Source organism: Atheta coriaria, unplaced genomic scaffold (genome assembly GCF_025399875.1).
Source record: "Atheta coriaria isolate IRGN ID8LTWV9N9 unplaced genomic scaffold, Caltech_Dcor_3.1 hic_scaffold_2_pilon, whole genome shotgun sequence".
NCBI lineage: Eukaryota > Metazoa > Arthropoda > Insecta > Coleoptera > Staphylinidae > Dalotia > Dalotia coriaria.
In genome coordinates this window covers 4,839,713-4,865,120 of record NW_027045444.1, presented here as the reverse complement: position 1 = coordinate 4,865,120, position 25,408 = coordinate 4,839,713, and the positions used below count along the sequence as shown (strand labels likewise).

The window sequence follows — 25,408 nt, the reverse complement described above, 5'->3', positions numbered from 1 at the left end:
TTGATGGCCTTGAAACGCTCGGAGCTTATCGGCAACCAATCAGAACAGAGTATTTTCAGTAGCTTTGAAGATTGGAATATAGATGGCGGTAGTTTACATGCATCTAAAGCTGGTTATACACTGGGAATTATATACTGAGTGTTTACGATAAAATCAAAATTTAAAATATTTATTATCACATCAGGTAAAATTTTGTTAGTAAATTAAGCTAGAAAATATTCCTCGATTTGCCGGAAACTCTTCCCGAAAGTCTCCGGTAATCTCGCCGCCACAAAATAAATCATCACAGCATTCACCCCGACCAACCAATAGAACATTGTCCTGATTTCCACAATAGCTGATAGATACGGGTATCCTTTAACCATGCCAAACATGAATAAATACGCCAATGCGAATAGAAACCCGCCCAGTTTCCCGCGTACTTTCAACGGTAGCAGCTCCCCGATCAACGTCCAGGGAATAACCAACACTCCTATGCTCCCGAATGCGACGTAACTCAACACACACCAGGATGTGGTATGGCCCACTGATGATGCTGCCAGTAATGCGGAGACTAACATACCAGCCGCGCTTGTTATGAGTAGTATCTTACGTCCTAGACGGATGGATGTTATGGATGACAAGATGGCCGCCACGAAACGTATGGCACCGAGGAGGATAAGCGCGCTGTATTCATCCATGCCGTTGCCGATGAGTTTGAAGACATCCACTGCGTAGAATACTATTACGTAGCAGCCTGTGAGTTGTTGCAGGAGGAAGAGGATGAAGAGTAGTTGCAGGGGTTTGTAGACGATGGGGGTGGTGAATGTGGCGGCGATGTCGCGGTAGGTTTGGCGCTGGCGTTGGATTTGGTTGTCCCAGAGGCGGCGTTCTTCGATTTGGAAGACGGCGTCGTCGGAGTATAGCCAGGAGAGGATTTTTGTGGCGTGTGAGGTTTTGTTTTTGAAGGAGTGCAGCCAGTGGGGGGATTCGGGGAGGAGCATGATTGATAAGCAGCTGGAGAGGGAGAGGGTTGCGTAGCAGAGGGACATTGTTCTCCAGTGTAGGACAGAACCTGAAATATTCAATAATTGAGTTAATATGAGTTTTGAATTTTGGATATTAAGTATCAAGTGCGCTAATCGGTATTTTAATCACGAGAATCTTTAGCGATGTGATGCTTCAGCTATTTTTTCTATTTCCACTTTATTTCCACGTTTAGCTGCACCCCGTTACTAAAGTAGGTACTTTAGTCATGACCGTGACTAAAGTGACACTTTTTGTGTCTCAAAACCGTGGAAAAAGTGGCGCTTTTTAATAGTTGAAATAGAAAAAATAAAAGTGGCCATGAATCACAAGTCACGTGACGTAAAACGAACAAAAACAAACAAAAATACCAAAAACTTCTTTTTTCTTTTTGGTTTGGTTAATGATCAAATGATTTACGTACCAATGGCGCATGTAATGAGTATTCCAAAGCAAACAAAGAGGCTGTTCAGATTCAATAACATCGCGCGTAGTTTTGGGTGAGATAATTCGGCGACGTAGATAAGACAGACGGTGGACAGCCCCGAGCCGAAACCAGCGATGATACGAGCCGCGTAGATCATGTTTACGTTTTGCGCCCAGTAGTGTAAGAGCCAGCCGGTGGTGAACGGGATTGTTGTTAGCATTGCGATTCTCTTGCGGCCGAATTTGTCCATTAGTGAACCCACGATCAGTGCTCCAAGGGGTAAGGAAAGTGTTACTAGACTAGCTAAAATATAAATAACAACAATAACAATCAATTATTAACATAATCGGCAATTATTTAATTTTTATTTAATTTTTGGATTTGATTTTTAAGAATAACATGAATAATATTAATGCGTACCTATCCAAGATGCGGCGTCTTTGTCAATATAAATTGTACTGTTGTTGTTTGTTGTTGGTGTTTCTGTCGGGGAAGTTGCGTTATTTAAACTTTCGGTTGACGCGTTGTATTCGGCGGCTAATTGTGGAAGTAACACCGCGCTGAATGATAAATTTATACCGGCTTGGATAACCACCGAATGTATTGTGCAAGCAAGGAGTATCTGCAAAAAGTATTACGTTTCCTTTAATACTTACATAAAATATTATTTAATATTTTGCCTGGTAAAAAGTTAAACGCAAACAAGTTATTTTTAGAACTTTTACAATGAAAACTAAGTTTTTCTCCAATAACTTTTTATAAAATATTGCAATCGCTACAATTTTTGGTAATTATATGTAGAATTTAATTCTGAATCGATATCAAAAAGAATTTTTAATGTAGCTCATTGGGTTATCAAGTAATCAAGTAATAATTGTTGATAAGTACATTTTTAAGTCTCTAAAGTGAGACACAATAGTAATTTTTTAATAATTACTAAACTATCAACGATAGAACATTCATTCTTTCAACAATTGGTTAAGTATTAAATTCTACGTTTATTTATAACAAGATATTGTTTATTAGTTTGCCTAGTAAAAGATTAAAGGCAATTAAAGTTGTTTTTATTACTTTGACAATGAAAACTAAATTTTTCTTCAATAACTTTTCACAAACTATTGCAATCTTTACAATTTTCACAAGTAATACGTAGAATTCAATTCTGAATCAATATCAGAAAGAATATTTAGTGTAACACATCAAATTACCAAGTAAACAAGAAAAAAGTGATTATAAATAGACATTATAATCCGCTTTAGTACTTAAAAATATTTTCACGTATATTTTACGTTTCACTGACGTATTATTTTATTAACAATTAAATTTCTTATCTAAGTACTCTTTTCCATGAATTTTATTATGAATTAACTCATTCACTTACTTGTTTGAACAAATCTCTAGCTGGCAACTTAATTTTCCTCTCGATTGGCTCACTCTCCTCATTATAAGACTGTGACTGCTCATTGGGTGAACTTGACTCTGCCTCCGCGTCTTTCCCGCGACTGGAACTCGTTGTTCCCGTCCCCAAGAGTTGTTCTTCACCCACACGTGCCATTTTAATTACTTCTCACAACAATTAACATTGATTCACCCGCACTAGTTTTTATTTTTCTTATATCTTATTCCCACGCGTTGAACTCGCACTTTTCGTGTTTAAACTTCCTTTTGTGGTGCTCACGTGCATGCCCACACTAGACTAGAAGTTGAAGTGATATTGTTTAACTTTCAACAGCAAACACAGACTTTGCTCGTCATTGTCGGCAATTAATCCACGGCAAACACACGAAATGTGGAATCGCGAGCGCGACGAGCCTCGACATCGACACCGCCGCGTTTAGTGAAATTAAAATCCGCATCGCCACCGAGCTGCATTCGAGACATATCACCACTCATTTGTAGTTTCGGCGTGTTTTTTAAGAGACTTCGAACTAAATGGCGTCACACGGCGCAGCGGCGGTCGTCGGGCGCGCACACAACAAGTGCGGCGGTGATAATTCGTCGCGAGCGCATAGATAACGGTGATTGTTCAATCGCCTCGACGCGGTTGTTGATTGTCGGCGCGCATTCCGCGAGTAATGAGCATGATTAGGAAAGTGGAAATTGCATTCATGTCGGGTATTAATTATAATTTATTTTGTTATTTACATTAAAATATACGACGTTTTTGTAGTATTTTTGTTATTTATTCGTATTTTTATGGGATTTTGTATTTTTATTTATTTTTAGTTTAAAAGTGTATTTTACCACCACCTGGTGGTAAAGTGGGCGCTACTATACGGATAAAGCGCCCTCTACAAGATATTTCAAAAACTTAAAAAGCAATGGTCAGTGTACCTCTCTAATTCGTTCATAGGTGGCGCTAGGATGCACTTTTACTTAAAATAATTTAATTTTACTTTAATTGCGTATAACTCTTCACCAAATAAACCTTTTGATTTCATTTTCACTAAACTAATAAACAATTTAACACAGAACACAACAATAAAAGAATAATTACAATAACTATTTTAGTTTACGAGTTATTCACAAATTAATCGAAATTTTTTTTATTATTCTTTAAATTAACAGCCATAAAATATAAAATGATTCCTTAATTATCAGCCTGTAGTCCACACAAACGGCTCCAACCTCTCATCAATCTCCAACATGTTATTCAACGTCTCCATACTCTCCAATATCTGATTAAGCATCGAATGGCATCGATTCAAATGATGTGATAAATCATTCACGCGGCGTAGTTTATCATAATTCTTCGCAAAGTGTTTCTGTCGCTCCACAGCCCACGCGACCATTTTATTCACATCGGCGTCCACTTCGCGCACCTTCAGCGTGAGCGCATTCTGTTCGGTGGCGACGAGATTCGCGCAGGTGTGCATGTGTCCTTGATAACGCGAGCATAACTTCTGCAGAGGCACCGGGTCTAATCGCTCCAGAACTTCGGGATCTCTTGCAGCGGGGAGGTTTAGTGTTGCGCGCATTATCGGTAGGAACATTGGGATGTTTTGCAGGCGTAGGATGTCGGGGTCTTTGTCGACGTTGGGGCCGACTAAGGCTGGTTTTACTACGACGATGTTATGCGCGGATTTTTTCGTGTTCGGGGTTGTTTTGATCGGTTGGTTCTTGCGTGCTGCTTGTTGAGATTTCAGTTTGTTTTTTGTTAATTTTGGTGAATCTAAAAAGAGAATATGTTGGTTTTTTGATTATAATTTTAAAAGTAATAGAGATAAATTAATAATTCTTTCGGGAGATGATTGAGAATTAAATTCTACGTTTATTTATAACAAAATATTGTTTATATTTTGTTGAGGTAAAAAGTTATAGATGATTAATGTTGGTTTTGTATTTTTTATCAAAATTAATAGTTTTTTTGCTGATAAATTGTTATAAACTATTGTTAATAACAAAATATCTTTGCTATTACATGTAGAATTTAATTCTGAATCGATATCAGAAAGAATTTTTAATGTAACTCTTTAGGGTTTCGAGTAATCAAGTAATTATTGTTGATAAATACATTTTTGTGTTTCTATAGTGAAACACAACAGTAATTTGTTAATAAAAACTAAACTATCAACGATAGAACACTCATTCTTTCATAAGTTGATTTATAACTAAATTCTACGTTTATTTATAACAAAATATTGTTTAATCTTTCACCCAATAACAAATTACAGCCTTTGAAAATAGTTTTCATAACTTTTTGAGTGTTTTTTCTCAATAACTTTTTATAAACTATTCCAATCTCCACAATTTTCACAAATAATACGTAGAATATAATGCTGCATCAACCCCAGAAAGAATTTTCAATATTCCATGTTGCATTCTCGAGTTATTAACAAATTACTACCCTCTCTCAAAGTGGTTACCACTTTCTCACCTCCTATTGGCCGATTAACCGTGTAACTTATATACGGCAAGTCCGTATCACTGCAAACACTAGGCCCCGGCGATGTTGACCCAGGTCTTTCTATTTCTTCAGGATGTGTAAACGTCGCCACGGTGCCTCCTGGATTCGCAATTGTGTGCTGCCTGCGCAAATCTCTGGAGAGCATTCCACGAGGAATTGCCGAATCATCGAAGCTGGTGGGTCGCACTCCCTGGGGCCCTTGCTGTCCTTGTGTGGAATGTTCCGAACCCATTGTTTAAACAATTTTGAACTGGGAAACACCTGAAACTGCAGAGCGGTGAGTGATTTTTGTATTATTGATTTTGTGGTAATAAACTTAAAGTTTGAGGTTATGAGGTTATTTTTGAATTCAATTTAGAGTTATTTTAGTTGAATCATAGAAAAGTTAGGTAGAAATAGGTAGAGTTGAAGTAAATTATTATCAGGTGTGAAGAGTAGAGTTTATTATAGTTAATTTATTACTTTTGTGGTGATTTTTATAGTTTAGTGGTTGAAAATTCAAGTTTTCTATGTTTTTCTGTTTATTTTGTTTCTTTTTTGATTTTCCCTGTTTTACAAACTTTTAAGAGGGCATATTTAGTTATAAAATGTATTCCACCATTATTTATATATTTATTTCATTAAATTCCACTTTATTAGCCGCCAAAACAATACTTTATCATATGATAAGATGATATTCAGATAGACATGACTTATTTATGCTAGATTCCTTGCAATATCACTGATAAATTGTTATAAACTATTGTTAATAACAAAATATCTTTGCTATTATCTGTAGAATTTAATTCTAAATCATTAGGTTTACAAGTAATCAAGTAATAATTGTTGATAATTACATTTTTGAGTCTCTAAATCACTAATTGCATCAGATATATCATTACATAGATGTTTTCACTAAGAAATCATTAATTTCTCACAGTTTGAGTCATAAATAAGTTTCTATTTCTTTATTTAAAAAAAGTTTCCTCTTCCCTAGTGCAGAACCACCATAAAGTCAAATATACAACTAAAAGTGCATAAATAATCTCTTAAATTAACCCACACATGATTTCAACTGCAAATTGGCTTCTCTCCGAAGCAGTAGATACACCTTCTCTTTAATCCAGTCCTTGTTAAAAGGAGCATAGGTGTTGGTTGCTTTGTGATACACCAGGCAGCTCACATCCATGAGTTCATCAATGAATTCAAACAGCTGCAGGATGTCATAGGTGATTAGTGGCGTGTTCGGATTGCGGTGTTTGAGGTGATCCTCGTAGATTTTGCACACGCCCTCCATGCAGGCATTCACCGATTCAAAATCGCAGTACGTGCGTGTTTTCGGGCTGTCTCCGGGTTGAACCAGCAAAATTGTGTGAGCCTAGAAAGTTAGCATTGATAAAAGTCGGGGAATATCTTCATTTGGGTTAGTGGTTGCTTACCATTGCTTTTAAACACTAGTTATGGTGTTAGATAAAGTGTGTGGCTGTGATAATAGAGGTAAATTTGTTATTTATCGATGTTGTTTGTTGGGTTTTCGAGAGTTAATGGAGATGGAAATAATCAACGTTTGTTGCTTTTGACTTGGTAACTTCTAGGGAGTTATGTTTTTATAGTTATGTTGGAATAACGGGAGTTTTTGAAGATTTATGCACATAATGTTTGGAATATTATGATAAATAGCAATATTTGTTACTCAAAAATGTTGTTTGATGTATTTTTAATGTTTTTGAGCTTTAAATATTTAGAAATTAGATGTTTTATTTTTAAATATTGCATTTCTAGGGACTTTAGTGATTTACTTATAATTTTGGTTCATAGATGGCGCTCGAGTTTGATTTTAGCATTAATTTATTTTTATTTTAGTTTTTGAAAATAATTATTAGTATTTACTAATATTTATTTATTTAGGAATTAAATAATAATTGTTTAAATATGCTCTAAAGTTGTAAAAGTTAACAACGGTTTATTTAGTTATTCAAAATTAATTCATCCTTCGCGTCCTCTAGGTTTCAGTTTATGAATTTTTGACATAAACTGCTACTGGTTTAGACAGTGTGGTGCAAACGCAGTTTCGTGTACATGTGACACACGCACAGCGCCATTTAACAACGTGACCTCTCACTACCTCATACAAAATCTCTCACTGCAACATATGCACGCAACAATTTTCCGAGCACTCTGTATTATCAAATATTTCTTTGACGCATTTCTAGATGTCGCACCGATGCACTTTCCAACTAAATAAACCCAGCTTGATCATTACAACCGCACTTCTACGTGTTTCATATTCGCCGAAGTCAGTCAATCGAGATAAACAAGTTTAACACAAGTGAGTCAACAATAGCAACAATTCAGCGCAACAATAGTGTTGTGATTCGATTGTCGTTAACAATGCGGGCCTCACTATTACGTGCGCTTGTTGTGTCCTTATCAATATTATTTGCATCATCTTATGAAATACCAATCAACGCAAACACAAACTTAACCCGACATGAAAATTTAAATCTACAAGTGCTAAACGCAAAAGTTATAAATGGCACAGTCGGCGAAGTGATGCGTCTAAAAGTGAATAAAAACACAGAATATATCATCCAATACGAACCTGACAAGGTAAATTTATTTATTTTTAATATTTCATGATTTAAACAAAATAAAATCAATAAATAAAAACTTGCAGGAGCGTTTAACAGAAGTCCCATTACGTGTGACCGTATTCACGCAGGATGCAACCCTGAAAAACCCTATTATAGTAGTTGTAAGACAACAGAAAGCTGTGTTGTCTTGGGAATTACCGATTCATGTGGATGACTCTAATGGCGGCACAACATTTCCGCGCATATCACGCACATTATGCTATGATCCATGGAACAACGCCACGGATCACCTCCAGAATGGTTACAGTGTGAAGCGTTTGATGCTAGAAGATCCACCGATTGTTTCAGTTGCGACGTCTAGTATTGATGATGTTACGGTTGAGGTTACGGTCGAGCCGGAGGATGAGTTTACAATCGCACCTAATCAAGAATATACGGTTGCTGTCACGCCTTCCGAACCGAAATACTTTTATTATGATTTTCCGGATAATGCCACGCAAACTGATAATACGCAGACGGTTGTGCTTGTGGTCACAAGTGAAGATAATGTTTGTATGACTGTTAGCATACAAAATGCTAGCGTAAGTATTAAAATATTTAAGTTGTGAAATAATTATTTATTATTTGTGACTTGTTCTGTCTATCTAATTGGCTTTTTCAACTGTAAAACATCGATTTTTGAGCTTAAATCCACGTTTTAAAGGGAATAATCGCACAAAAACATCAGAATTCTTAATAATTAACGCAATTGACTTTGAATTTTATTTGTAAACATCGAATTAATAATGAAATCATTAAATTTTCACGTTTTTTGAAGTAAAACATCAATTATTATGCTTAAACAGTCACAAATAATACAATAAATAACACAACACGATATTTTAAAAACAGGAAATAATTAAAATTCAATTTATATAGACTAATACTGCAAAATTTGTTTCTTAGTGTCCGGTTTTTGACTTGAATGTCGATGTGAAGTTCGAAGGATTATGGGAAACGATGAATCGTAAAGGAGGAATCACAATAAGCGTGCGTAAACAATTTAATTTACTTCTTCTTATTATTCATGTTAAAAATCATGCAGAAATCGAAATTTCCCTATGGATTTTTCGTCGTTTTCGTCCCGCAAGGCGACGATGTCGAATGCGAGGGCGACGACATGATCGACGCACTCAATCGCACAAAAATAGTCAAATACATAATCAAACCGAGTATTTCCTACGTTGATTATGTCAATGCCATCATGGCGACGTGCGCTTGCATTGTCCTCTTCTACATGGTCTTCGGCGTGTCGTTCTTCGTCTGCTCGAGTAAAGCATACATACCGCGAACGATGGAATACATGGGCGATTCGGCTGTGTATACACCGACAACACCGGTGTCGGAACATGATATGCTCGATAACATTTCGTGCGAAACTGATTACGATACAATAGCGGAGACGATCTTAGATAAAGCGGAGATTCTCGCGAAGGATGAGGTGTTCCTGAGTGATTTAGCACGCAAAGATTTTCGCATCTTGAAGAAGAAATCTTATTCGTATTTGTGGCATATTTTAACTGTCGCATTATTTTATGGATTACCAGTTGCACAACTGGTTATTACTTATCAAAAGGTAAGAAATTTCAAATTTAAATAATATTTTATTTATTCTTGCTTGGGTTACAAGTTTATTTCATAAAACTTTTGTAATCCAATCAAAATAAAATATTATTTAAGCAATTTATACAAAAGCAAACAATATTTAATATTTTTTTACTTAAAATTAATTTTTCAGGTATTAAATGACACTGGTAATCAAGATTTGTGTTACTATAACTTCCTCTGCGCACATCCACTGGGCTTCCTCAGTGATTTCAACCATTTATTCTCGAATATCGGCTATGTAATGTTTGGTCTCCTCTTTCTATGGTGTGTGTACCGCAGAGAGTGTTGGCACAAAGATAATGACTTCGACGCGCATTTTGGTATCCCGCAACATTACGGCATGTTTTACGCGATTGGTGTCGCCTTGACAATGGAGGGTGTCCTCAGTGGCAGTTATCACATCTGCCCGAATCATTCCAATTTCCAGTTCGATTCGAGTTTTATGTATGTGATCGCCGTGTTGGGAATGGTGAAGATTTATCAGACGCGACATCCGGATATAAATGCGACTGCGTATAGTACTTTTGGAGTGTTAGCTGTTGCTATATTTTTAGGTAAAGCAAATTATTTAATTTGTTATTATTTTTGATTGATTTGTGTTTTTATATTTATATTATAGGAATGTGGGGAATTCTTGCGTCTAGTTATTATTTCTGGATTGCTTTCACTGTGGTCCACATTTTTGTTGGTTTGTATTTGACTGCGCAGATTTATTACTTTGGCTGCTGGAAAGTTGGGATCAAGAATTATTATCATAGCTGGGCGAATATCTGCCGGACACCTTGGGATACTTTACGACCAAAATATACAAGTAGTTTTTTCCTATTGACAATTGGTAATGTTTGTAATTGGGCCCTGGCTATTTATGGACTTTTATATCATCAGAAGGACTTCGCCATGCATCTCTTGGCTATTTTCATGATTAACACAATCATGTACTTCATCTTTTATGTCGCTATGAAGGTAAATTTTTATTTTGTTTATATATCGATGTGTTTTTATTATTATTGTTGTCTTTTGTTAGGTGATACATAAAGAGCGTGTGAATACGCTGGCTCTTTGTTTTCTCGTCATTTCGTTGACATGTGCGACAACGGCGATGTATTGCTTTCTAAACAAGAGTATATCGTGGTCACAGACGCCGGCGGGTAGCCGACAGTTTAATCAGGAATGCAAGCTGATGCGGTTTTATGATTATCATGACATTTGGCACTTCCTGAGTGCCGTTGGGATGTTTTTCATGTTTATGGTGATTCTACTGCTTGATGATGATTTGTCGCATGTGCATAGGACTAAGATTCGCGTTTTTTAAGTTTTTATTGTTACGAGAAAATCTAAGAGGTATGTTTTTGTTTTAAGAGATGATTTTTTTATGCTTAATGCGTCATAATTGTATAATATGTAAATGTGATAGAATTGCGCGCAATATGAAGGTGCGTATAATATAACTGTGACTTTAATTGTATTAGTTTGGTCCGGATATTATGCCGAGACCGATTATAAAGAGGATGAAGCAGGAACAAAATGAAGTTGATGATTGCAGATTGTGCTGAATTTTTATTTATTATTTGTTTAAATTGCGGTACTACTATTTGTAGCATTCATAGATGGCACTTGGATGCACTAAAAATCATAAAATCGAGTTATACGGTTTATTTTTATATTTATCGATAAACGTGGCCACGAGAATAGTTTTGTATACAATGCTGTTATCTGCGATTCGGTGTAAACAACGGTTTTAACGCAGGTGTCCCGCGCGCTGTCTCCTCGCGCCGCATCTACTTGCTGCATGCAGCGTAAGTCTAGTTTGGTTTTGATCGCTTGTATCTTGCCTATTGCAATTCGCGTACAAGGTCGCGTGCTGTAGTCGCGCCGGCTTTGCGCACCTCTTGCTTTCTTATCATATACTGTCGCGTCGTTGTTTATGCAGTTTCAGCATGCACTATCGGTGAAGTGCAGCCAGTTTCGTGCCGATCGTTGGTTAATCCAGTCGTGTTTTGATAGACTTTTATCGTGTTTATTCTGACTTCAATTTTCTAAATTTGTGTTACACCCGAAGATCAATCGACTATTTAATTGTACTTTGCGACTATAGTAATTTGTTTAATGTTCGGAAATGCCGGTTAGTGGATTTGATAACATTCTTCACTCGGCGTTGTGCTTGGTGTCGGTTGCTAAATTAATCGGATATATATCGCCCCCATGTTGATTCTCATCATTAAGAAAGATCCATCAGACTTGGTGTAAGTATCTTTAACGAAATTAACGAAATCTTTTAACAGATTGTTTATTTTGTGTTGATTGTTAATTAGTAATAATTCAATTGTATGAAATATTGTTGTTTTAATTTATGTTTTCGTTTAGTTACAGCACTCGTTGTACTCGGCTGTCCGATAAGCTGTACCCTGGTAAGTTTATAATTCAATTATATTTTTCGGTTAAATTTACAGTTGCTGTTTATAAACAAGTTTTCTACTTATCACGTAACGCGAGATAAATTGAAAGTTGTGTGTATACGGATTAGTACTTGTTGCGCTAGGAATTGTAGTTTTTTTGATATAACACGCGAACGCGGTATCACAATAGGTTTGAAATAATTTCCCCAGATGCAGAATTTATTCCTGTATCTCCCTGTATCAACGGTTATTGCGAGAAAATTCCGTAACGCGAGTTATATTGAAAGTTGTGTGCATACTAGTACTCGTTGCGCTTGGAATTGTGGTTTTTTTGATATAACACGCGAACGCGGTATCAAAATAGGTTTGAAATGATTTCCCCAGATGCGAATTTATTCCTGCATTCCCCGTATCAATTATTATTGCGAGAAAATTCCGTAACGCGAGTTATGCGCTGAAAGTTGTGTGCATACGCATTGGGTACTTCGTTGCGCTTGAATTGTGGTTTTGATATAACACGCGAACGCGGAATCAAAAATAGGTTTGAAATGATTTCCCAGATGCAGAATTTATTCCTGTATCTCCCTGTATCAACGGTTATTGCGAGAAAATTCCGTAACGCTAGTTATATTGAAAGTTGTGTGCATACGCATTAGTACTCGTTGCGCTTGGAATTGTGGTTTTTTTGATATAACACGCGAACGCGGTATCAAAATAGGTTTGAAATGATTTCCCCAGATGCAGAATTTATTCCTGTATCCGCAGGTATCAACGTGGTTATTGCGAGAAAATTCCGTAAACGCGAGTTATATTGAAAGCCAGTATACGCATTAGTACTCGTTGCGCTTTGGAATTGCGGGTTTTTGATATAACACGCGAACTCGGTATCAAAATAGGGTTTGAAATGATTTCCCCAGATGCAGAATTTCTATTCCTGTATCTCCCTGTATCAATTATTATTGCGGAGTAAATTCCGTAACGCGAGTTATATTGAAAGTTGTGTGTATACGCATTAGTACTCGTTGCGCTTGGAATTGTGGTTTTTTTGATATAACACGCGAACGCGGTATCAAAATTGGTTTGAAATGATTTCCCCAGATGCAGAATTTATTCCTGTATCTCCCTTGCATCACTATTATTGCGAGAAAATTCCGTAACGCGAGTTATATTGAAAGTTGTGTGTATACGCATTAGTACTCGTTGCGCTTGGAATTGTGGTTTTTTTGATATAACACGCGAACTCGGTATCAAAATAGGTTTGAAATGACTTCCCCAGATGCAGAATTTATTCCTGTATCTCCCTGTATCAATTATTATTGCGAGAAAATTCCGTAACGCGAGTTATATTGAAAGTTGTGTGTATACGCATTAGTACTCGTTGCGCTTGGAATTGTGGTTGTTTTGATATAACACGCGAACGCGGTATCAAAATTGGTTTGAAATGATTTCCCCAGATGCAGAATTTATTCCCGTATCTCCCTGTATCAATTATTATTATGAGAAAATCTGCAACGCGAGTTATTGAAAGTTGTGTGTATACGCATTAGTACTCGTTGCGTTTGAATTGTGGTTTTTGATATAACACGCGAACGCGGTGTATCAAAATTGGTTTGAAATGATTCCCCAGATGCAGAATTTATTCCTGCATCTCCCTGTATCAATTATTATTGCGAGAAAATCCGTAACGCGAGTTATATTGAAAGTTGTGTGTATACGTATTTAGTACTGTTGCGCTTTGGAATTGTGGTTTTTTGATATAACACGGCGAACTGGTATCAAAAATAGGTTTGAAATGATTTCCAGATGCAAGAATCATTCCGTATCCCCGTATCAATTATTATTGCGAGAGAAAATTCCCGTAACGCGAGTTATTATATTGGAAAGTTGTGTGTATACGCATTAGTAATTGCTGCGTTTGAATTGTGGTTTTTGATATAACACGCGAACTCGGCATCAAAAATAGGTTTGAAATGATTTCCAGATGCAGAATTTATTCCTTATCTCCCTGTATCAATTATTATTGCGAGAAAATTCCGCAACGCGAGTTATATTGAAAGTTGTGTATACGCACTAGTACTCGTTGCGCTTGAAATTGTGGTTTTGATATAACACGCGAACGCGGTATCAAAATAGGTTTGAAATGATTTCCAGATGCAGAATTTATTCCTGTATCTCCCTGTATCAAATTATTATTGCGAGAAAATTCCGTAACGCGAGTTATATTGAAAGTTGCGTGTATACGCATTGAAGTACTTCCGTTGCGCTTGAATTGTGGTTTTTGATATAACACGCGAACGCGGTATCAAACTGGTTTGAAATAACTTCCCGGACGCAGAATTTATTCCTGTATCTCCGCATCAACGGTTATTGCGAGAAAATCTCCGTAACGCGAGTTATATTGAAAGTTAGTGTATACGCATTAGTACTTCGTTGCGCTTTGAATTGTGGTTTTTGATAACACGCGAACGCGGTATCAAAAATAGGTTTGAAATAATTTCCGCAGATGCAGAATTATTCCCCGTATCTCCGTGCATCAACGGTTATTATTGGTGAGCAGAAATCTGCAACGCGAGCTGGCATTGAAAGTTGTGTGTATACGCATTAGTACTCGTTGCGCTTGAATTGTGGTTTTTGATGTAACACGCGAACGCGGTATCAAACAGGTTTGAAATAATTTGTGATGCAGAATTTTCTATCTCGTATCTCCTGTATCAACGGTTATTGCGAAAAAATTCCGTAACGCGAGTTATATTGAAAGTTGTGTGTATACGCTACTAGTACCGCTGCGCTTTGAATTGTGGTTTTTTGATGTAACACGCGAACGCGGTATCAAAATAGGTTTAGGCCATTTCCCCAGATGCAGAATTTATTCCGTATCTCCCTGTATCAACGGTTATTGCGAAAAAATTTCCGTACGCGAGTTATATTGAAAGTTGTGTGTATACGCATTAGCAATTCGTTGCGCTTGGAATTGTGGTTTTTTTGATGTAACACGCGAACGCGGTATCAAAATAGGTTTGAAATACTTTCCAGATGCAGAATTTACCCTGTATCTCCCTGTATCAACGGTTATTGCGAAAAATTCCTTAACGCGAGTTTTCATTATATTGAAAGTTGTGTGTATACGCACAAGTACCCCCGTTGCGCTTGAATTGTGGTTTTTGATGTAACACGAACGCGGTATCAAAATAGGTTTGAAATAATTTCCCAGACGCACTTATTCCTGTATCTCCCTGTATCAACGGTTATTGCGAAAAAATTCCGTAACGCGAGTTATATTGAAAGTTGTGTGTATACGCATTAGTACTCGTTGCGCTTGGAATTGTGGTTTTTTTGATGTAACACGCGAACGCGCTATCAAAATTGGTTTGAAATAATTTCCCCAGATGCGGAATTTATTCCTGTATCTCCCCTGTATCAACGGTTATTGCGAAAAATTCTGTAACGCGAGCTATATTGAAAGTTGTGTATACGCATTTAGTACCGCTGCGCTTGAATTGTGGTTTTTTGATGTAACACTGCGAACGCGGTATCAAAATAGGTTTGAAATACCTCCCAGATGCAGAATCTCTATTCCCTGTATCTCCTGTAACAACGGCTATTATGGAGAGTAAATTCCGTAACGCGAGTTATACTGGAAAGCTGTGCGTATACGCATTAGCACCGTTGCGCTTTGGAATTGTGGTTTTTGATGTAACACGAACGTGCGGTATCAAAATAGGTTTGAAATAATTTCCCCAGATGCAGAATTTATTCCTGTATCTCCCTGTATCAACGGTTATTGCGAAAAAATTCCTTAACGCGAGTTATATTGAAAGTTGTGTGTATACGCATTAGTACTCGTTGCGCTTGGAATTGTGGTTTTTGATGTAACACGCGAACGCGGTATCAAAATAGGTTTAGCCACTTTCCAGATGCAGAATTTATTCCTGCATCTCCCTCTGTATCAACGGTTATTGCGAAAAAATTTGTAACGCGAGTTATATTGAAAGTTGTGTATACGCATTAGTACTCGCCGTTGCGCTTGAATTGTGGTTTTTTTGATGTAACACGCGAACGCGGTATCAAAATTGGTTTGAAATAATTTCCCCAGATGCGGAATTTATTCCTGTATCTCCCTGTATCAACGGTTATTGCGAAAAAATTCCGTAACGCGAGTTATATTGAAAGTTGTGTGTATACGCATTAGTACTCGTTGCGCTTGGAATTGTGGTTTTTTTGATGTAACACGCGAACGCGGTATCAAAATAGGTTTGAAATAATTTCCCCAGATGCAGAATTTATTCCTGTATCTCCCTGTATCAACGGTTATTGCGAAAAAATTCCGTAACGCGAGTTATATTGAAAGTTGTGTGTATACGCATTAGTACTCGTTGCGCTTGAATTGTGGTTTTTGATGTAACACCGCGAACGCGGTATCAAAATATCAGGTTTTCAGAAATAATTTCCCCAGATGCAGAATTTATTCCTGTATCTCCCCTGTAACGGTTATTGCGAGAAAATTCCGTAACGCGAGTTATATTGAAAGTTGTGTGTATACGCAGTAGTACTCGTTGCGCTTGGAATTGTGGTTTTTTGATATAACACGCGAACGCGGTATCTCAATAGGTTTGAACCCGCAAAAATTTGCATAAAAGAGTGACTTTTTTACCCTTTTCTCGTGAAATGTTTGTATTTTTTCTGGTTCGCGCGCGATCTTGGCATCTCAATTACTTCGGCGCGGCGTCTAAAGATGCGGAATTAAATTCTCCATCGGTTGGTATTTGTTTGTTTCAGGAATTCGACCCGCAACCCGCGAAAATTTGCATAAAAGAGTGACTTTTTCACCCTTTTCTCGTGAAATGTTTGTATTTTTTCTGGTTTGCGCGCCATCTTTGCGTCTCAATATCTTCAGCGTTGCGTCTAGAGATGCAGAATTAAATTCTCCATCGGATGGTATTTGATTGTTGCACGAATTCGACCTGCAACCCTCTAGAATTTGCATAAAATGGTGGATTTTTTCACCCTTTTCTCGTGAAAGGTTTGGATTTTTTCGGGTTTGCATGCGACCTTGCATATGTGACTATTCCTATAATATTTTGCACGCGAAATTGCATTGCACAAGTTTTCTAGGCGCATATCCAAAGTTGCCTGTCCTGCATGCGACCTTGTTTGTTACAAATAGAGCGCGTTGGATTGCGGCGTGCGCGCAGTATTATCGCGTGTGGTCGCGTGCCGCCGCTGATTGCGCGGCGCGGTGTGATCAGCGCAGTTTTGTGCCGGTCGTTGGTTGGGTCGTGCGTATTAATCGCGTTCATTTCGATTGTCCATCGACTGGATTTAGTTGTTACTCTCTTGTTTAGTGTTTTATTAGTAGATAATCGGGTATCGAATATACAATAACGTTAATTTTCCTTGCATTCCTTGTGCGTATTGCAAGATGGAAGCGTGTTCTCAACTTGTTTACACTGCACGCTCGCGAGATACGGATAGCATGAACCTGCAACGTCATGCAACGTCGTTTATTGCGATATCTACGTGGAAGCTGAGATAGAACGGTAAAGTGGAGACTTTCTTTATTTTAATCCACCTAATCGTGCATGTATTGTTATTGAGCGGCCTAGAATTTTCAACGCGGTGTCTGTTGGAGAAGCTTCAACAACAGTGCGCGTAATCCTAGATATGTGTTTGTGCGTTTTATCCTCTTGAGCACATTTCATTGATTGCTGTTTGTGTTATGTAATTCTGTATGTAGAACTTGAGAACTCCTTTTATTGTGTATATGACTTTGCTGTATTGTCTTATGTATTAATATGTACATACGTGTTTGTTGTACTGTCCACGTCGAATTCATTTTTATATGTGAATGTTTTGTATTGTATTGTAGTTGTTTGTGTTTTAACGTTTGCTTGCACCCTGTGTTGTGTGTTTTAATTAGAATAAATAAACAATGTTGATGCCTGTTGAAGAAGTTTAGGAGCACTAGTGCCAAGGAGTCTACCGTTTCCGTCGCAGAGAAATGTTGGAGATGCACTTATTACAAGGCAAGTTTTACTTCCAGGTGATTTAAGAGCTGCCTCTAATTTTTGATTTTAAATCAATATATGTAGTTTTTATTGTTGCTAATAAAACATAATGTAATATTATATACTTTCATATTTCTTCTGGTTTCCCCTTACGTTTGCAGGATAAATCTTGGCGCGTCGAGCGTACAATATATAGCTGTTGTTTGCGTTGTGTTGTTGTTTTTAAAAAGTTGAATAAAGTAGAAACATAAATAGAAGAATCAAATATTAATGATAAAAACACTCGGTGGTCGAGTGGAGACGTGCACCTGCTGGCATGCTGGCGGCATACGGATCGAGTAATACGTAACTGAACGAAGCGGCTACCAAGTTGAAGAGATATGAATTTTGAAAATCGTCGAAAAAAAGTATCAAGCTTTTTATAACTAATTTTTCTTGCGTTAGAAAATTTCATCTCTCAGATTTCCCTTTTAACTATCTATCTGGTAGAGATTAGTCCGTAGATTAAGACGCTGCGATCAGATCTTAATTATCTCTTTTAGTTTACGAGATATTCGCGATTAGAATAAAATGGGCAAAAATTACCAAATGTCACTTTAGCACTTTTAGTCGCGTTTTTCGACTTTACTGTGAATATAATTAATTTATATTTTTATCACAGTATAGAATTTTCAATCTTTCGCAATCAACAATTCGTTAGTAGCTATCTCTTTAGTTTAAGAGATATGAATTTTTTAATCGTCGAAAAAGTATCAAGCACCTGCCTTAGCAATTTTTCAGAATCAAAATTTCATCTCTCAAATTTCCGTTTTAACTATCCCATCTTATAGATTATAGAGAATAGTCCGTAGATTAACACGGCATATAGACTCAAAACGTGGTACTTTAAATACGGACGGCCAAGCCGGTGCAATACCTGCGTATTTCTTACAGAGCAGCTGGGCAGTATGAAATGCGTAATGACGTCACTCAAACACGTTAAAGTAAGCGCTGCTGCTGCTGGTATCGGAGCGGCACGATATGAACCGATGCGTCACATGGGCCGGCGCGCGGCGTAGCACTTATAATTTGTTTAATTTTGATCCAATCTGAACAAATTCATATCAAATGAAAGAAAAATAACTTGGCTTTAAGATTTTGCTCCTCTAAAAGAAAAATTGCGTAAGCATCTCGGGGCTAAACGTTGTTAAAGACTCGGTTGATTGACCGCTCGCTTCGCTAGCTCCCAATCAAGTCTCGTCTGTAATTTTGTATACAAAAGTTTAATATTTGCTTGAATATCGATTTAGTAGTTTGTATGTTGTGTTTGGATTGAATTTATACTACTTTAGACATTGTAGCATGAATATTTTCTTGTTCACCTGAATAAATGTAAAGTGTCACAAGAAATGGAAAAACATTGAAATTCTATTGATTTTTGTGATTTTTTTTCACTTTTCTTACAGAATATCTTAAAAATATGAAAAGAATTGTAACTCTTTGTATTGAAATGATTGATAGACGCTGACTTTCATTGCTTTTTTGTATATTTTAACTGAACTGTTTGTTTTTTATAAACAAAACTTAAATATTTGCTTGGATGTTGTGTTTGGGTTAAATTTATACTAATTTTATACATTGTAGTAAGAATGTTTTCTTGTTTAACTGAATAAATGCTAAGTAGTTCTTAATTGTATGTAATAATGGTGCAAATGCCACAAAAAAAGGAAAAACATTGATATTCTATTGATTTTAGTGATTTTTTTCACCTTTCTTACAGAATATCTTGCAAAAGGTTACAAACCTTTTAATATTTTTATTGAATTGATTGATAGACGCTTACTTTCATTGTTTTTTTCGTATATTTCAACTGAATTGGTTTGTTTTTTATGAACAAAACTTACTGTTTTGCTTAGTAATCGTTTAAGTTGTTTGTATGTTGTGTTTGGATTGAATTTATACTAATTTATAAAAAATATTTATTTATTAAACATTATACGTGATTTTGGATTTACAATTTTTATTTTTGAGTTTGACATGTTTCGCCCAGAGGGCATCTTCATAAACAGTTATTTTTTATAAATATACAACATGGATTACGTATTCACCAAAGAAAGTAATAAATTTATACTAATTGTATACATTGTAGCAAGAATGTTTTCTTGTTTAACTGAATAAATGCAAAGTATTCATTAATTTTCTGTGTTTCCCTATTTCTTTCTTGATGATTTCTATCAATTTCAGTTTACCAGGTAATATAAGGTGTAAATCTAAGTTCTAAGTCAGTTTATACCTGTTTCAGCCGCTCACCCTCTTTTTATGACCATAGGGGTCTAATATTAGGGTGAGTTACAACTTGTGGCCCGCCTTCTACTACCCTTGTTTATATGTACTTAGTTATGTAGTTGTGTAGCAGTACAATGGCTTTGTGCTTGCATTCAACCAATGAAGACACTTGAACAAGCTGGATTATAGATAATAAAGGAATCCGTCCTTTTATACCTAGCTAACTCACTATTTACAGTACAAACAGACTAAAATGGTCTCTATGATCACCTTTTATATGGTTTTATAAGGTGTATTATGATATTTATCTAAGCATAACACTTTTTCCAGGTATACAGTGATGAATTCACACTTTTTGCTTATACTTTGTTTAATTTTGATCCAATCTGAACAAATGTTATATCTAATGAAAGAAAAATAACTTGGCTTTAAGATTTTGCTCCTCTAAACCCTTTTGTTTAATGCTTCTGGTGAATGGCTTTCATTTAAATGTTTATTTGATGAGAGGTGTTGACAAATTTTTGCTTTATCTGATTCTGTTTCTTGTTTTGTCCATTACTTTGTTAATTATCATCCAAATTAAACAAATTTCATATCAAATGACAGCTAATTAAATAGTTTTGAAGATTGTGTTGTCATAAACTCATATATTCATTCCTCCTGTTCGCAGGCTTTGATTCCCTTGCTAATTCTGCTGTGATTCCTACTTTGCAAATTAACTTCATGCATCATCTCAGTTTAAGCAAAAATATCCAATCATCTATCTTATAAAACATGTCTATAGCTGTAATCGGACCTGCTGATTCACTTTTTGCAATCAGAATTCAAATATTTCTTCTAATTCCAAAGTTATCACCAAATATGTAATGTAGTATATGTAATATTATTAACCTGGCCTAACCAATTAACCAATACCACCAAATTTTCTGCAAAAGAAATAAAATTAGTTAAAAATCACCCAAAATACTACATATACAGAAGTACCTAGTCTAGTCTAACAAGTTGCAGGAGTCAGAATTGTAAATTTCTCTCTCCTTTCATTGTTATCACCTTCAATAGGAACACCAACTGGTTTGCTTGACTAGTTCAGTTGGAATATCCACTCATCTCTCCTATAAAACATCTCTGTAGCTGTAATCGGACCTGCTGATTAATCTTCTGCAATCAGAATTTCAAAATTCCTTCTCAATCCAAAGTTATCATCAAGAATATGTAACATCACTAGCCTGACCTAACCAATTAACCAATACCTAATTTTCTGCAAAAACAAACAAAATTAATTGAAAATCATTCAAAATGCTACATCTACAGTAGTACCTAATCTAGTCTAACAAGATGCAGCAGTCAGAATTGTAAATTTCTCTCTCCTTTCATTGTTATCATCTCCAATAGGAACACCAACTGGTTTGCTTGACTAGTTCAGTTGGACTTCCTACACACAAGCAAAAGATAACAACCTGTAGCATGTAAAATCATGTTTATTATAAACAATATCACATTGTCAAGGAACACAAGAAGATTTACTTCAATGTATACAGATTTACACACATAAATATATAATTTTTTTGTTTTTATTCTTTCTTTTGTTCATAACTTTGTTAATTTTCATCCAAATTAAACAAATTGCATGTCAAATAAAAGAAAATTAATTTACCTTAACATTTTTGTTCTTGTAAGACATCCTATTCAATCCTAGTACGACCATGCTTCCATTGAAATGTATAGTTGATAGATGTGGATAATGACAAGTTTAATAATTTTTTGTTTTTGTTTCTTCTTCTGCCCATAACTTTGTTAATTTTCTTTCAAATTAAACAAATTTCATATCAAATGAAAGCTAATTAAATAGTTTTGAAGATTGTGTTGTCATAAACTCATATATTCATTCCTCCTGTTTGCAGGCTTTGATTTACTTGCTAATTTTGCTGTGATTCCTGCTTTGCATATTAACTTCATGCACCACCTCAGTTTAAGCATAAAATATCCACTCAACTCTCTTATAAAACATGTCAACAGATGTGATCGGACCTGCTGATTAATCTTCTGCAATCAGAATTCCAAAATTCCTTCTAATTCCAAAGTTATCACCAAGAATATTTAACATCACTAGCCTGACCTAACCAATTAACCAATACCTAATTTTCTGCAAAAACAAACAAAATTAATTGAAAATCATTCAAAATGCTACATCTACAGTAGTACCTAATCTAGTTCAACAAGTTGCAGCAGTCAGAATTGTAAATTTCTCTCTCCTTTCATTGTTATCATCTCCAATAGGAACACCAACTGGTTTGCTTGACCAGCCTAGTTGAACTTCCAACACACACACACAAAAGATAACAACCTGTAGCATGTAAAATCATGTTTATTATAAACAATATCACATTGTCAAGGAACACAAGAAGATTTATTTCAATCTATACAGATTTACACTTGATAGATGTGGATAATGACAAGTTTAATAATTTTTTGTTTTTGTTTCTTCTTCTGCCCATAACTTTGTTAATTTTCTTTCAAATTAAACAAATTTCATATCAAATGAAAGCTAATTAAATAGTTTTGAAGATTGTGTTGTCATAAACTCATATATTCATTCCTCCTGTTTGCAGGCTTTGATTCACTTGCTACTTTTGCTGTGATTCCTGCTTTGCATATTAACTTCATGCACCACCTCAGTTTAAGCATAAAATATCCACTCAACTCTCTTATAAAACATGTCAACAGATGTGATCGGACCTGCTGATTAATCTTCTGCAATCAGAATTCCAAAATTCCTTCTAATTCCAAAGTTATCACCAAGAATATTTAACATCACTAGCCTGACCTAACCAATTAACCAATACCTAATTTTCTGCAAAAACAAACAAAATTAATTGAAAATCATTCAAAATGCTACATCTACAGTAGTACCTAATCTAGTTCAACAAGTTGCAGCAGTCAGAATTGTAAATTTCTCTCTCCTTTCATTGTTATCATCTCCAATAGGAACACCAACTGGTTTGCTTGACCAGCCTAGTTGAACTTCAACACACACACACAAAAGATAACAACCTGTAGCATGTAAAATCATGTTTATTATAAACAATAACACATTGTCAAGGAACACAAGAAGATTTATTCCAATGTATACACATTTCTAGACTACACTACTAGCTAGACTACACTAATAAATATATACCTTTTTGTTTTTGTTTGTTTTGTCCATAACTTTGTTAATTTTCATCCAAATTAAACAACAAATTTCATATCAAATGAAAGCTAATTAAACAGTCTTGAAGTTTTTATGGTCATAAACTCATATTCATTCCTCCTGTTCGTGTGGCTTTGATTTACTTGCTAATCCTGCTGTTGTTCCTGCTCTGCCAGTTAACTTCAAATAACTCATTTTAACATTCGGTGTACACTGGAATCAATCGGTAAGCATTAGAAATATATTAAGATAATTAAATTTAATTATAATTTTAAATTAAAATCATCTGTAATTATCTCTATTTACCTAATTCTATGGTATGCAAATAACTAATATTTTTATTTATTTCAGGTTCACATCTTCATCTCTTCAATCTACAATACACTATACACTACACACACTCACACTACACTTCTGCTCTTTTACCTTTTTCCTTTCTTTTTCCGTGCCCCGTTCATGATCATTGACGGGGCCGGGTATTGTTATGCTTGCTACGGCTTCGGCCCTGTTAAGCAGAGCTTACCTGTCCTTTTTCACACCTACACATTTTTAACACAACTACACCAACACATTTTTCACATCATTGGGGCAGCAATGATAAGAAACGAATAAAATGAAGAATGATACTCAAATATTGAATTAGATTTCATTTTCTGTGGAAAACATGTGCAAGCAGTCAACTTCAAATTGCATCATTTATAATAAGACACGAAGAAACCCAAAAATGTATGAAGATTAAGAAAATGAAAAATATTGCCCCACCGAATTATTCCGAAATTACGAGAAGTTGAAGATATAATGAATCAACTTACTGATTGATAAAAATCACAGTTTGCTGCAGAATACATCATCTCACATCAAATATGTACCAGTAAAAGTAACCAGAATAAATGATGGTCAATCAACTTAATCTGTAAGTATAAACAATCAAATAAATTAATAATAATTCATCAAATCATAAAAAAACTATTAAATACTTTAAATTAATAATTTTCTTTTATCTGTTTAGATTCTTATCAACAAAAAACCACCAATCACGAAACAATAAATCATTTCAATAATTTAAAGGAGGACACAACAGCAATGGTAAATATTTAAGTTTTTAATTAAAATCATCTTTAACCTAATGCTATATTATATAAATGCCTAACATTCTCATTTCTTTCAGGTTTCCATCACTTAGAAAATGTCATAAGTTAAAAAGAAGACATCTTCACTGCAAACTTATACCTACAAGTGAACTTACTTGAAGTAACTGTGTGCATTGAAGTCAATTGGTAAGCACAAACAATTTTTAATAATAACAGCTATTGATGTAATAATACAGGACCTTATTTAATTATTTTCTTTGAAATTTTTAGATTCTTTCTGCACAGTAATATCCGCCCGGCTCTGAACAACGCAAGATCTCAATCCACATGAAGAAGTAACTCATTTTAACAAGCGGCGTGCACAGGAATCAATCGGTAAGCATCACATAAATTAATAATAACTCATCAAATCATAAAAAAACTACTAAATATTTTAAATTAATTATTTTCTTTTATCTGTTTTAGATACTTATTAACAACAAAAAAAAACGCTAATCACGAAACAATAAATCATTTCTATCATTTAAAGGAGGACACAACAGCAAAAGGTAAATATTTAAGTTTTAAATTAAAATCATCTTTAATTATCTCAATTTAATTCTATGGTATGTAAATAATTAATATTTTTGTTTATTTCAGGTTTTCATCACATGTTCTTCATCAATCAGAAGGCAAACCAATTCAATCCAAAGGAAATCAATGATCAATCCAAATCCATGATGAGAGGACAGAGCACTCCCATATGATGGTCTTGAGTCCAGAGAGGGGTCAATCTCGCCCGACGCTGGACTTCTAAATTCAACGCATCCTCCTGCGAGATGTGAGCTGTTATCTCGAGGAGCGGATTAAGGTAGGTAGTGGTGATGCCCATGATCAGAAGGCTGGCGCACACATGTCACTCC

The 25,408-nt window shown here is 35.5% G+C and overlaps 3 protein-coding genes and 2 long non-coding RNA genes across 5 annotated transcripts; 2 read left to right on the top strand and 3 right to left on the bottom strand.

Moving 5' to 3' along the window:
* Positions 1-153: 153 nt before the first annotated feature.
* LOC135798155 (facilitated trehalose transporter Tret1-2 homolog) lies at positions 154-3,424 on the bottom strand. The gene is made up of 4 exons (XM_065310907.1): positions 2,814-3,424; positions 1,853-2,054; positions 1,430-1,735; positions 154-1,054 (listed from the first exon to the last, which is right to left on the bottom strand). The coding sequence occupies exons 1-4, from the start codon at positions 2,985-2,987 to the stop codon at positions 204-206; spliced, it is 1,533 nt and encodes a 510-aa protein (XP_065166979.1). The 5' UTR covers positions 2,988-3,424; the 3' UTR covers positions 154-203.
* Positions 3,425-3,962: 538 nt separating this feature from the next.
* BORCS5 (BLOC-1 related complex subunit 5) lies at positions 3,963-5,571 on the bottom strand. The gene is made up of 2 exons (XM_065310950.1): positions 5,310-5,571; positions 3,963-4,604 (listed from the first exon to the last, which is right to left on the bottom strand). The coding sequence occupies exons 1-2, from the start codon at positions 5,569-5,571 to the stop codon at positions 4,030-4,032; spliced, it is 837 nt and encodes a 278-aa protein (XP_065167022.1). The 3' UTR covers positions 3,963-4,029.
* LOC135798146 (SID1 transmembrane family member 1-like) lies at positions 5,477-11,103 on the top strand. The gene is made up of 8 exons (XM_065310895.1): positions 5,477-5,616; positions 7,532-7,928; positions 7,996-8,493; positions 8,858-8,941; positions 8,997-9,527; positions 9,690-10,113; positions 10,179-10,522; positions 10,584-11,103. Exons 2-8 carry the CDS (start codon positions 7,710-7,712, stop codon positions 10,869-10,871), a joined length of 2,388 nt encoding a protein of 795 aa, XP_065166967.1. The 5' UTR covers positions 5,477-5,616; positions 7,532-7,709; the 3' UTR covers positions 10,872-11,103.
* A 9,474-nt stretch (positions 11,104-20,577) lies between these two features.
* LOC135800720 (uncharacterized) lies at positions 20,578-22,550 on the bottom strand. Its single transcript, XR_010550216.1, has 5 exons — positions 22,428-22,550; positions 21,880-22,368; positions 21,543-21,657; positions 21,210-21,483; positions 20,578-21,151 (listed from the first exon to the last, which is right to left on the bottom strand). It is a non-coding gene; the product is annotated as an uncharacterized lncRNA (long non-coding RNA).
* A 1,052-nt stretch (positions 22,551-23,602) lies between these two features.
* On the top strand, positions 23,603-25,401 carry LOC135803264 (uncharacterized). The gene is made up of 7 exons (XR_010550775.1): positions 23,603-23,641; positions 23,767-24,328; positions 24,425-24,501; positions 24,584-24,692; positions 24,777-24,881; positions 24,972-25,054; positions 25,146-25,401. It is a non-coding gene; the product is annotated as an uncharacterized lncRNA (long non-coding RNA).
* Positions 25,402-25,408: the final 7 nt, after the last annotated feature.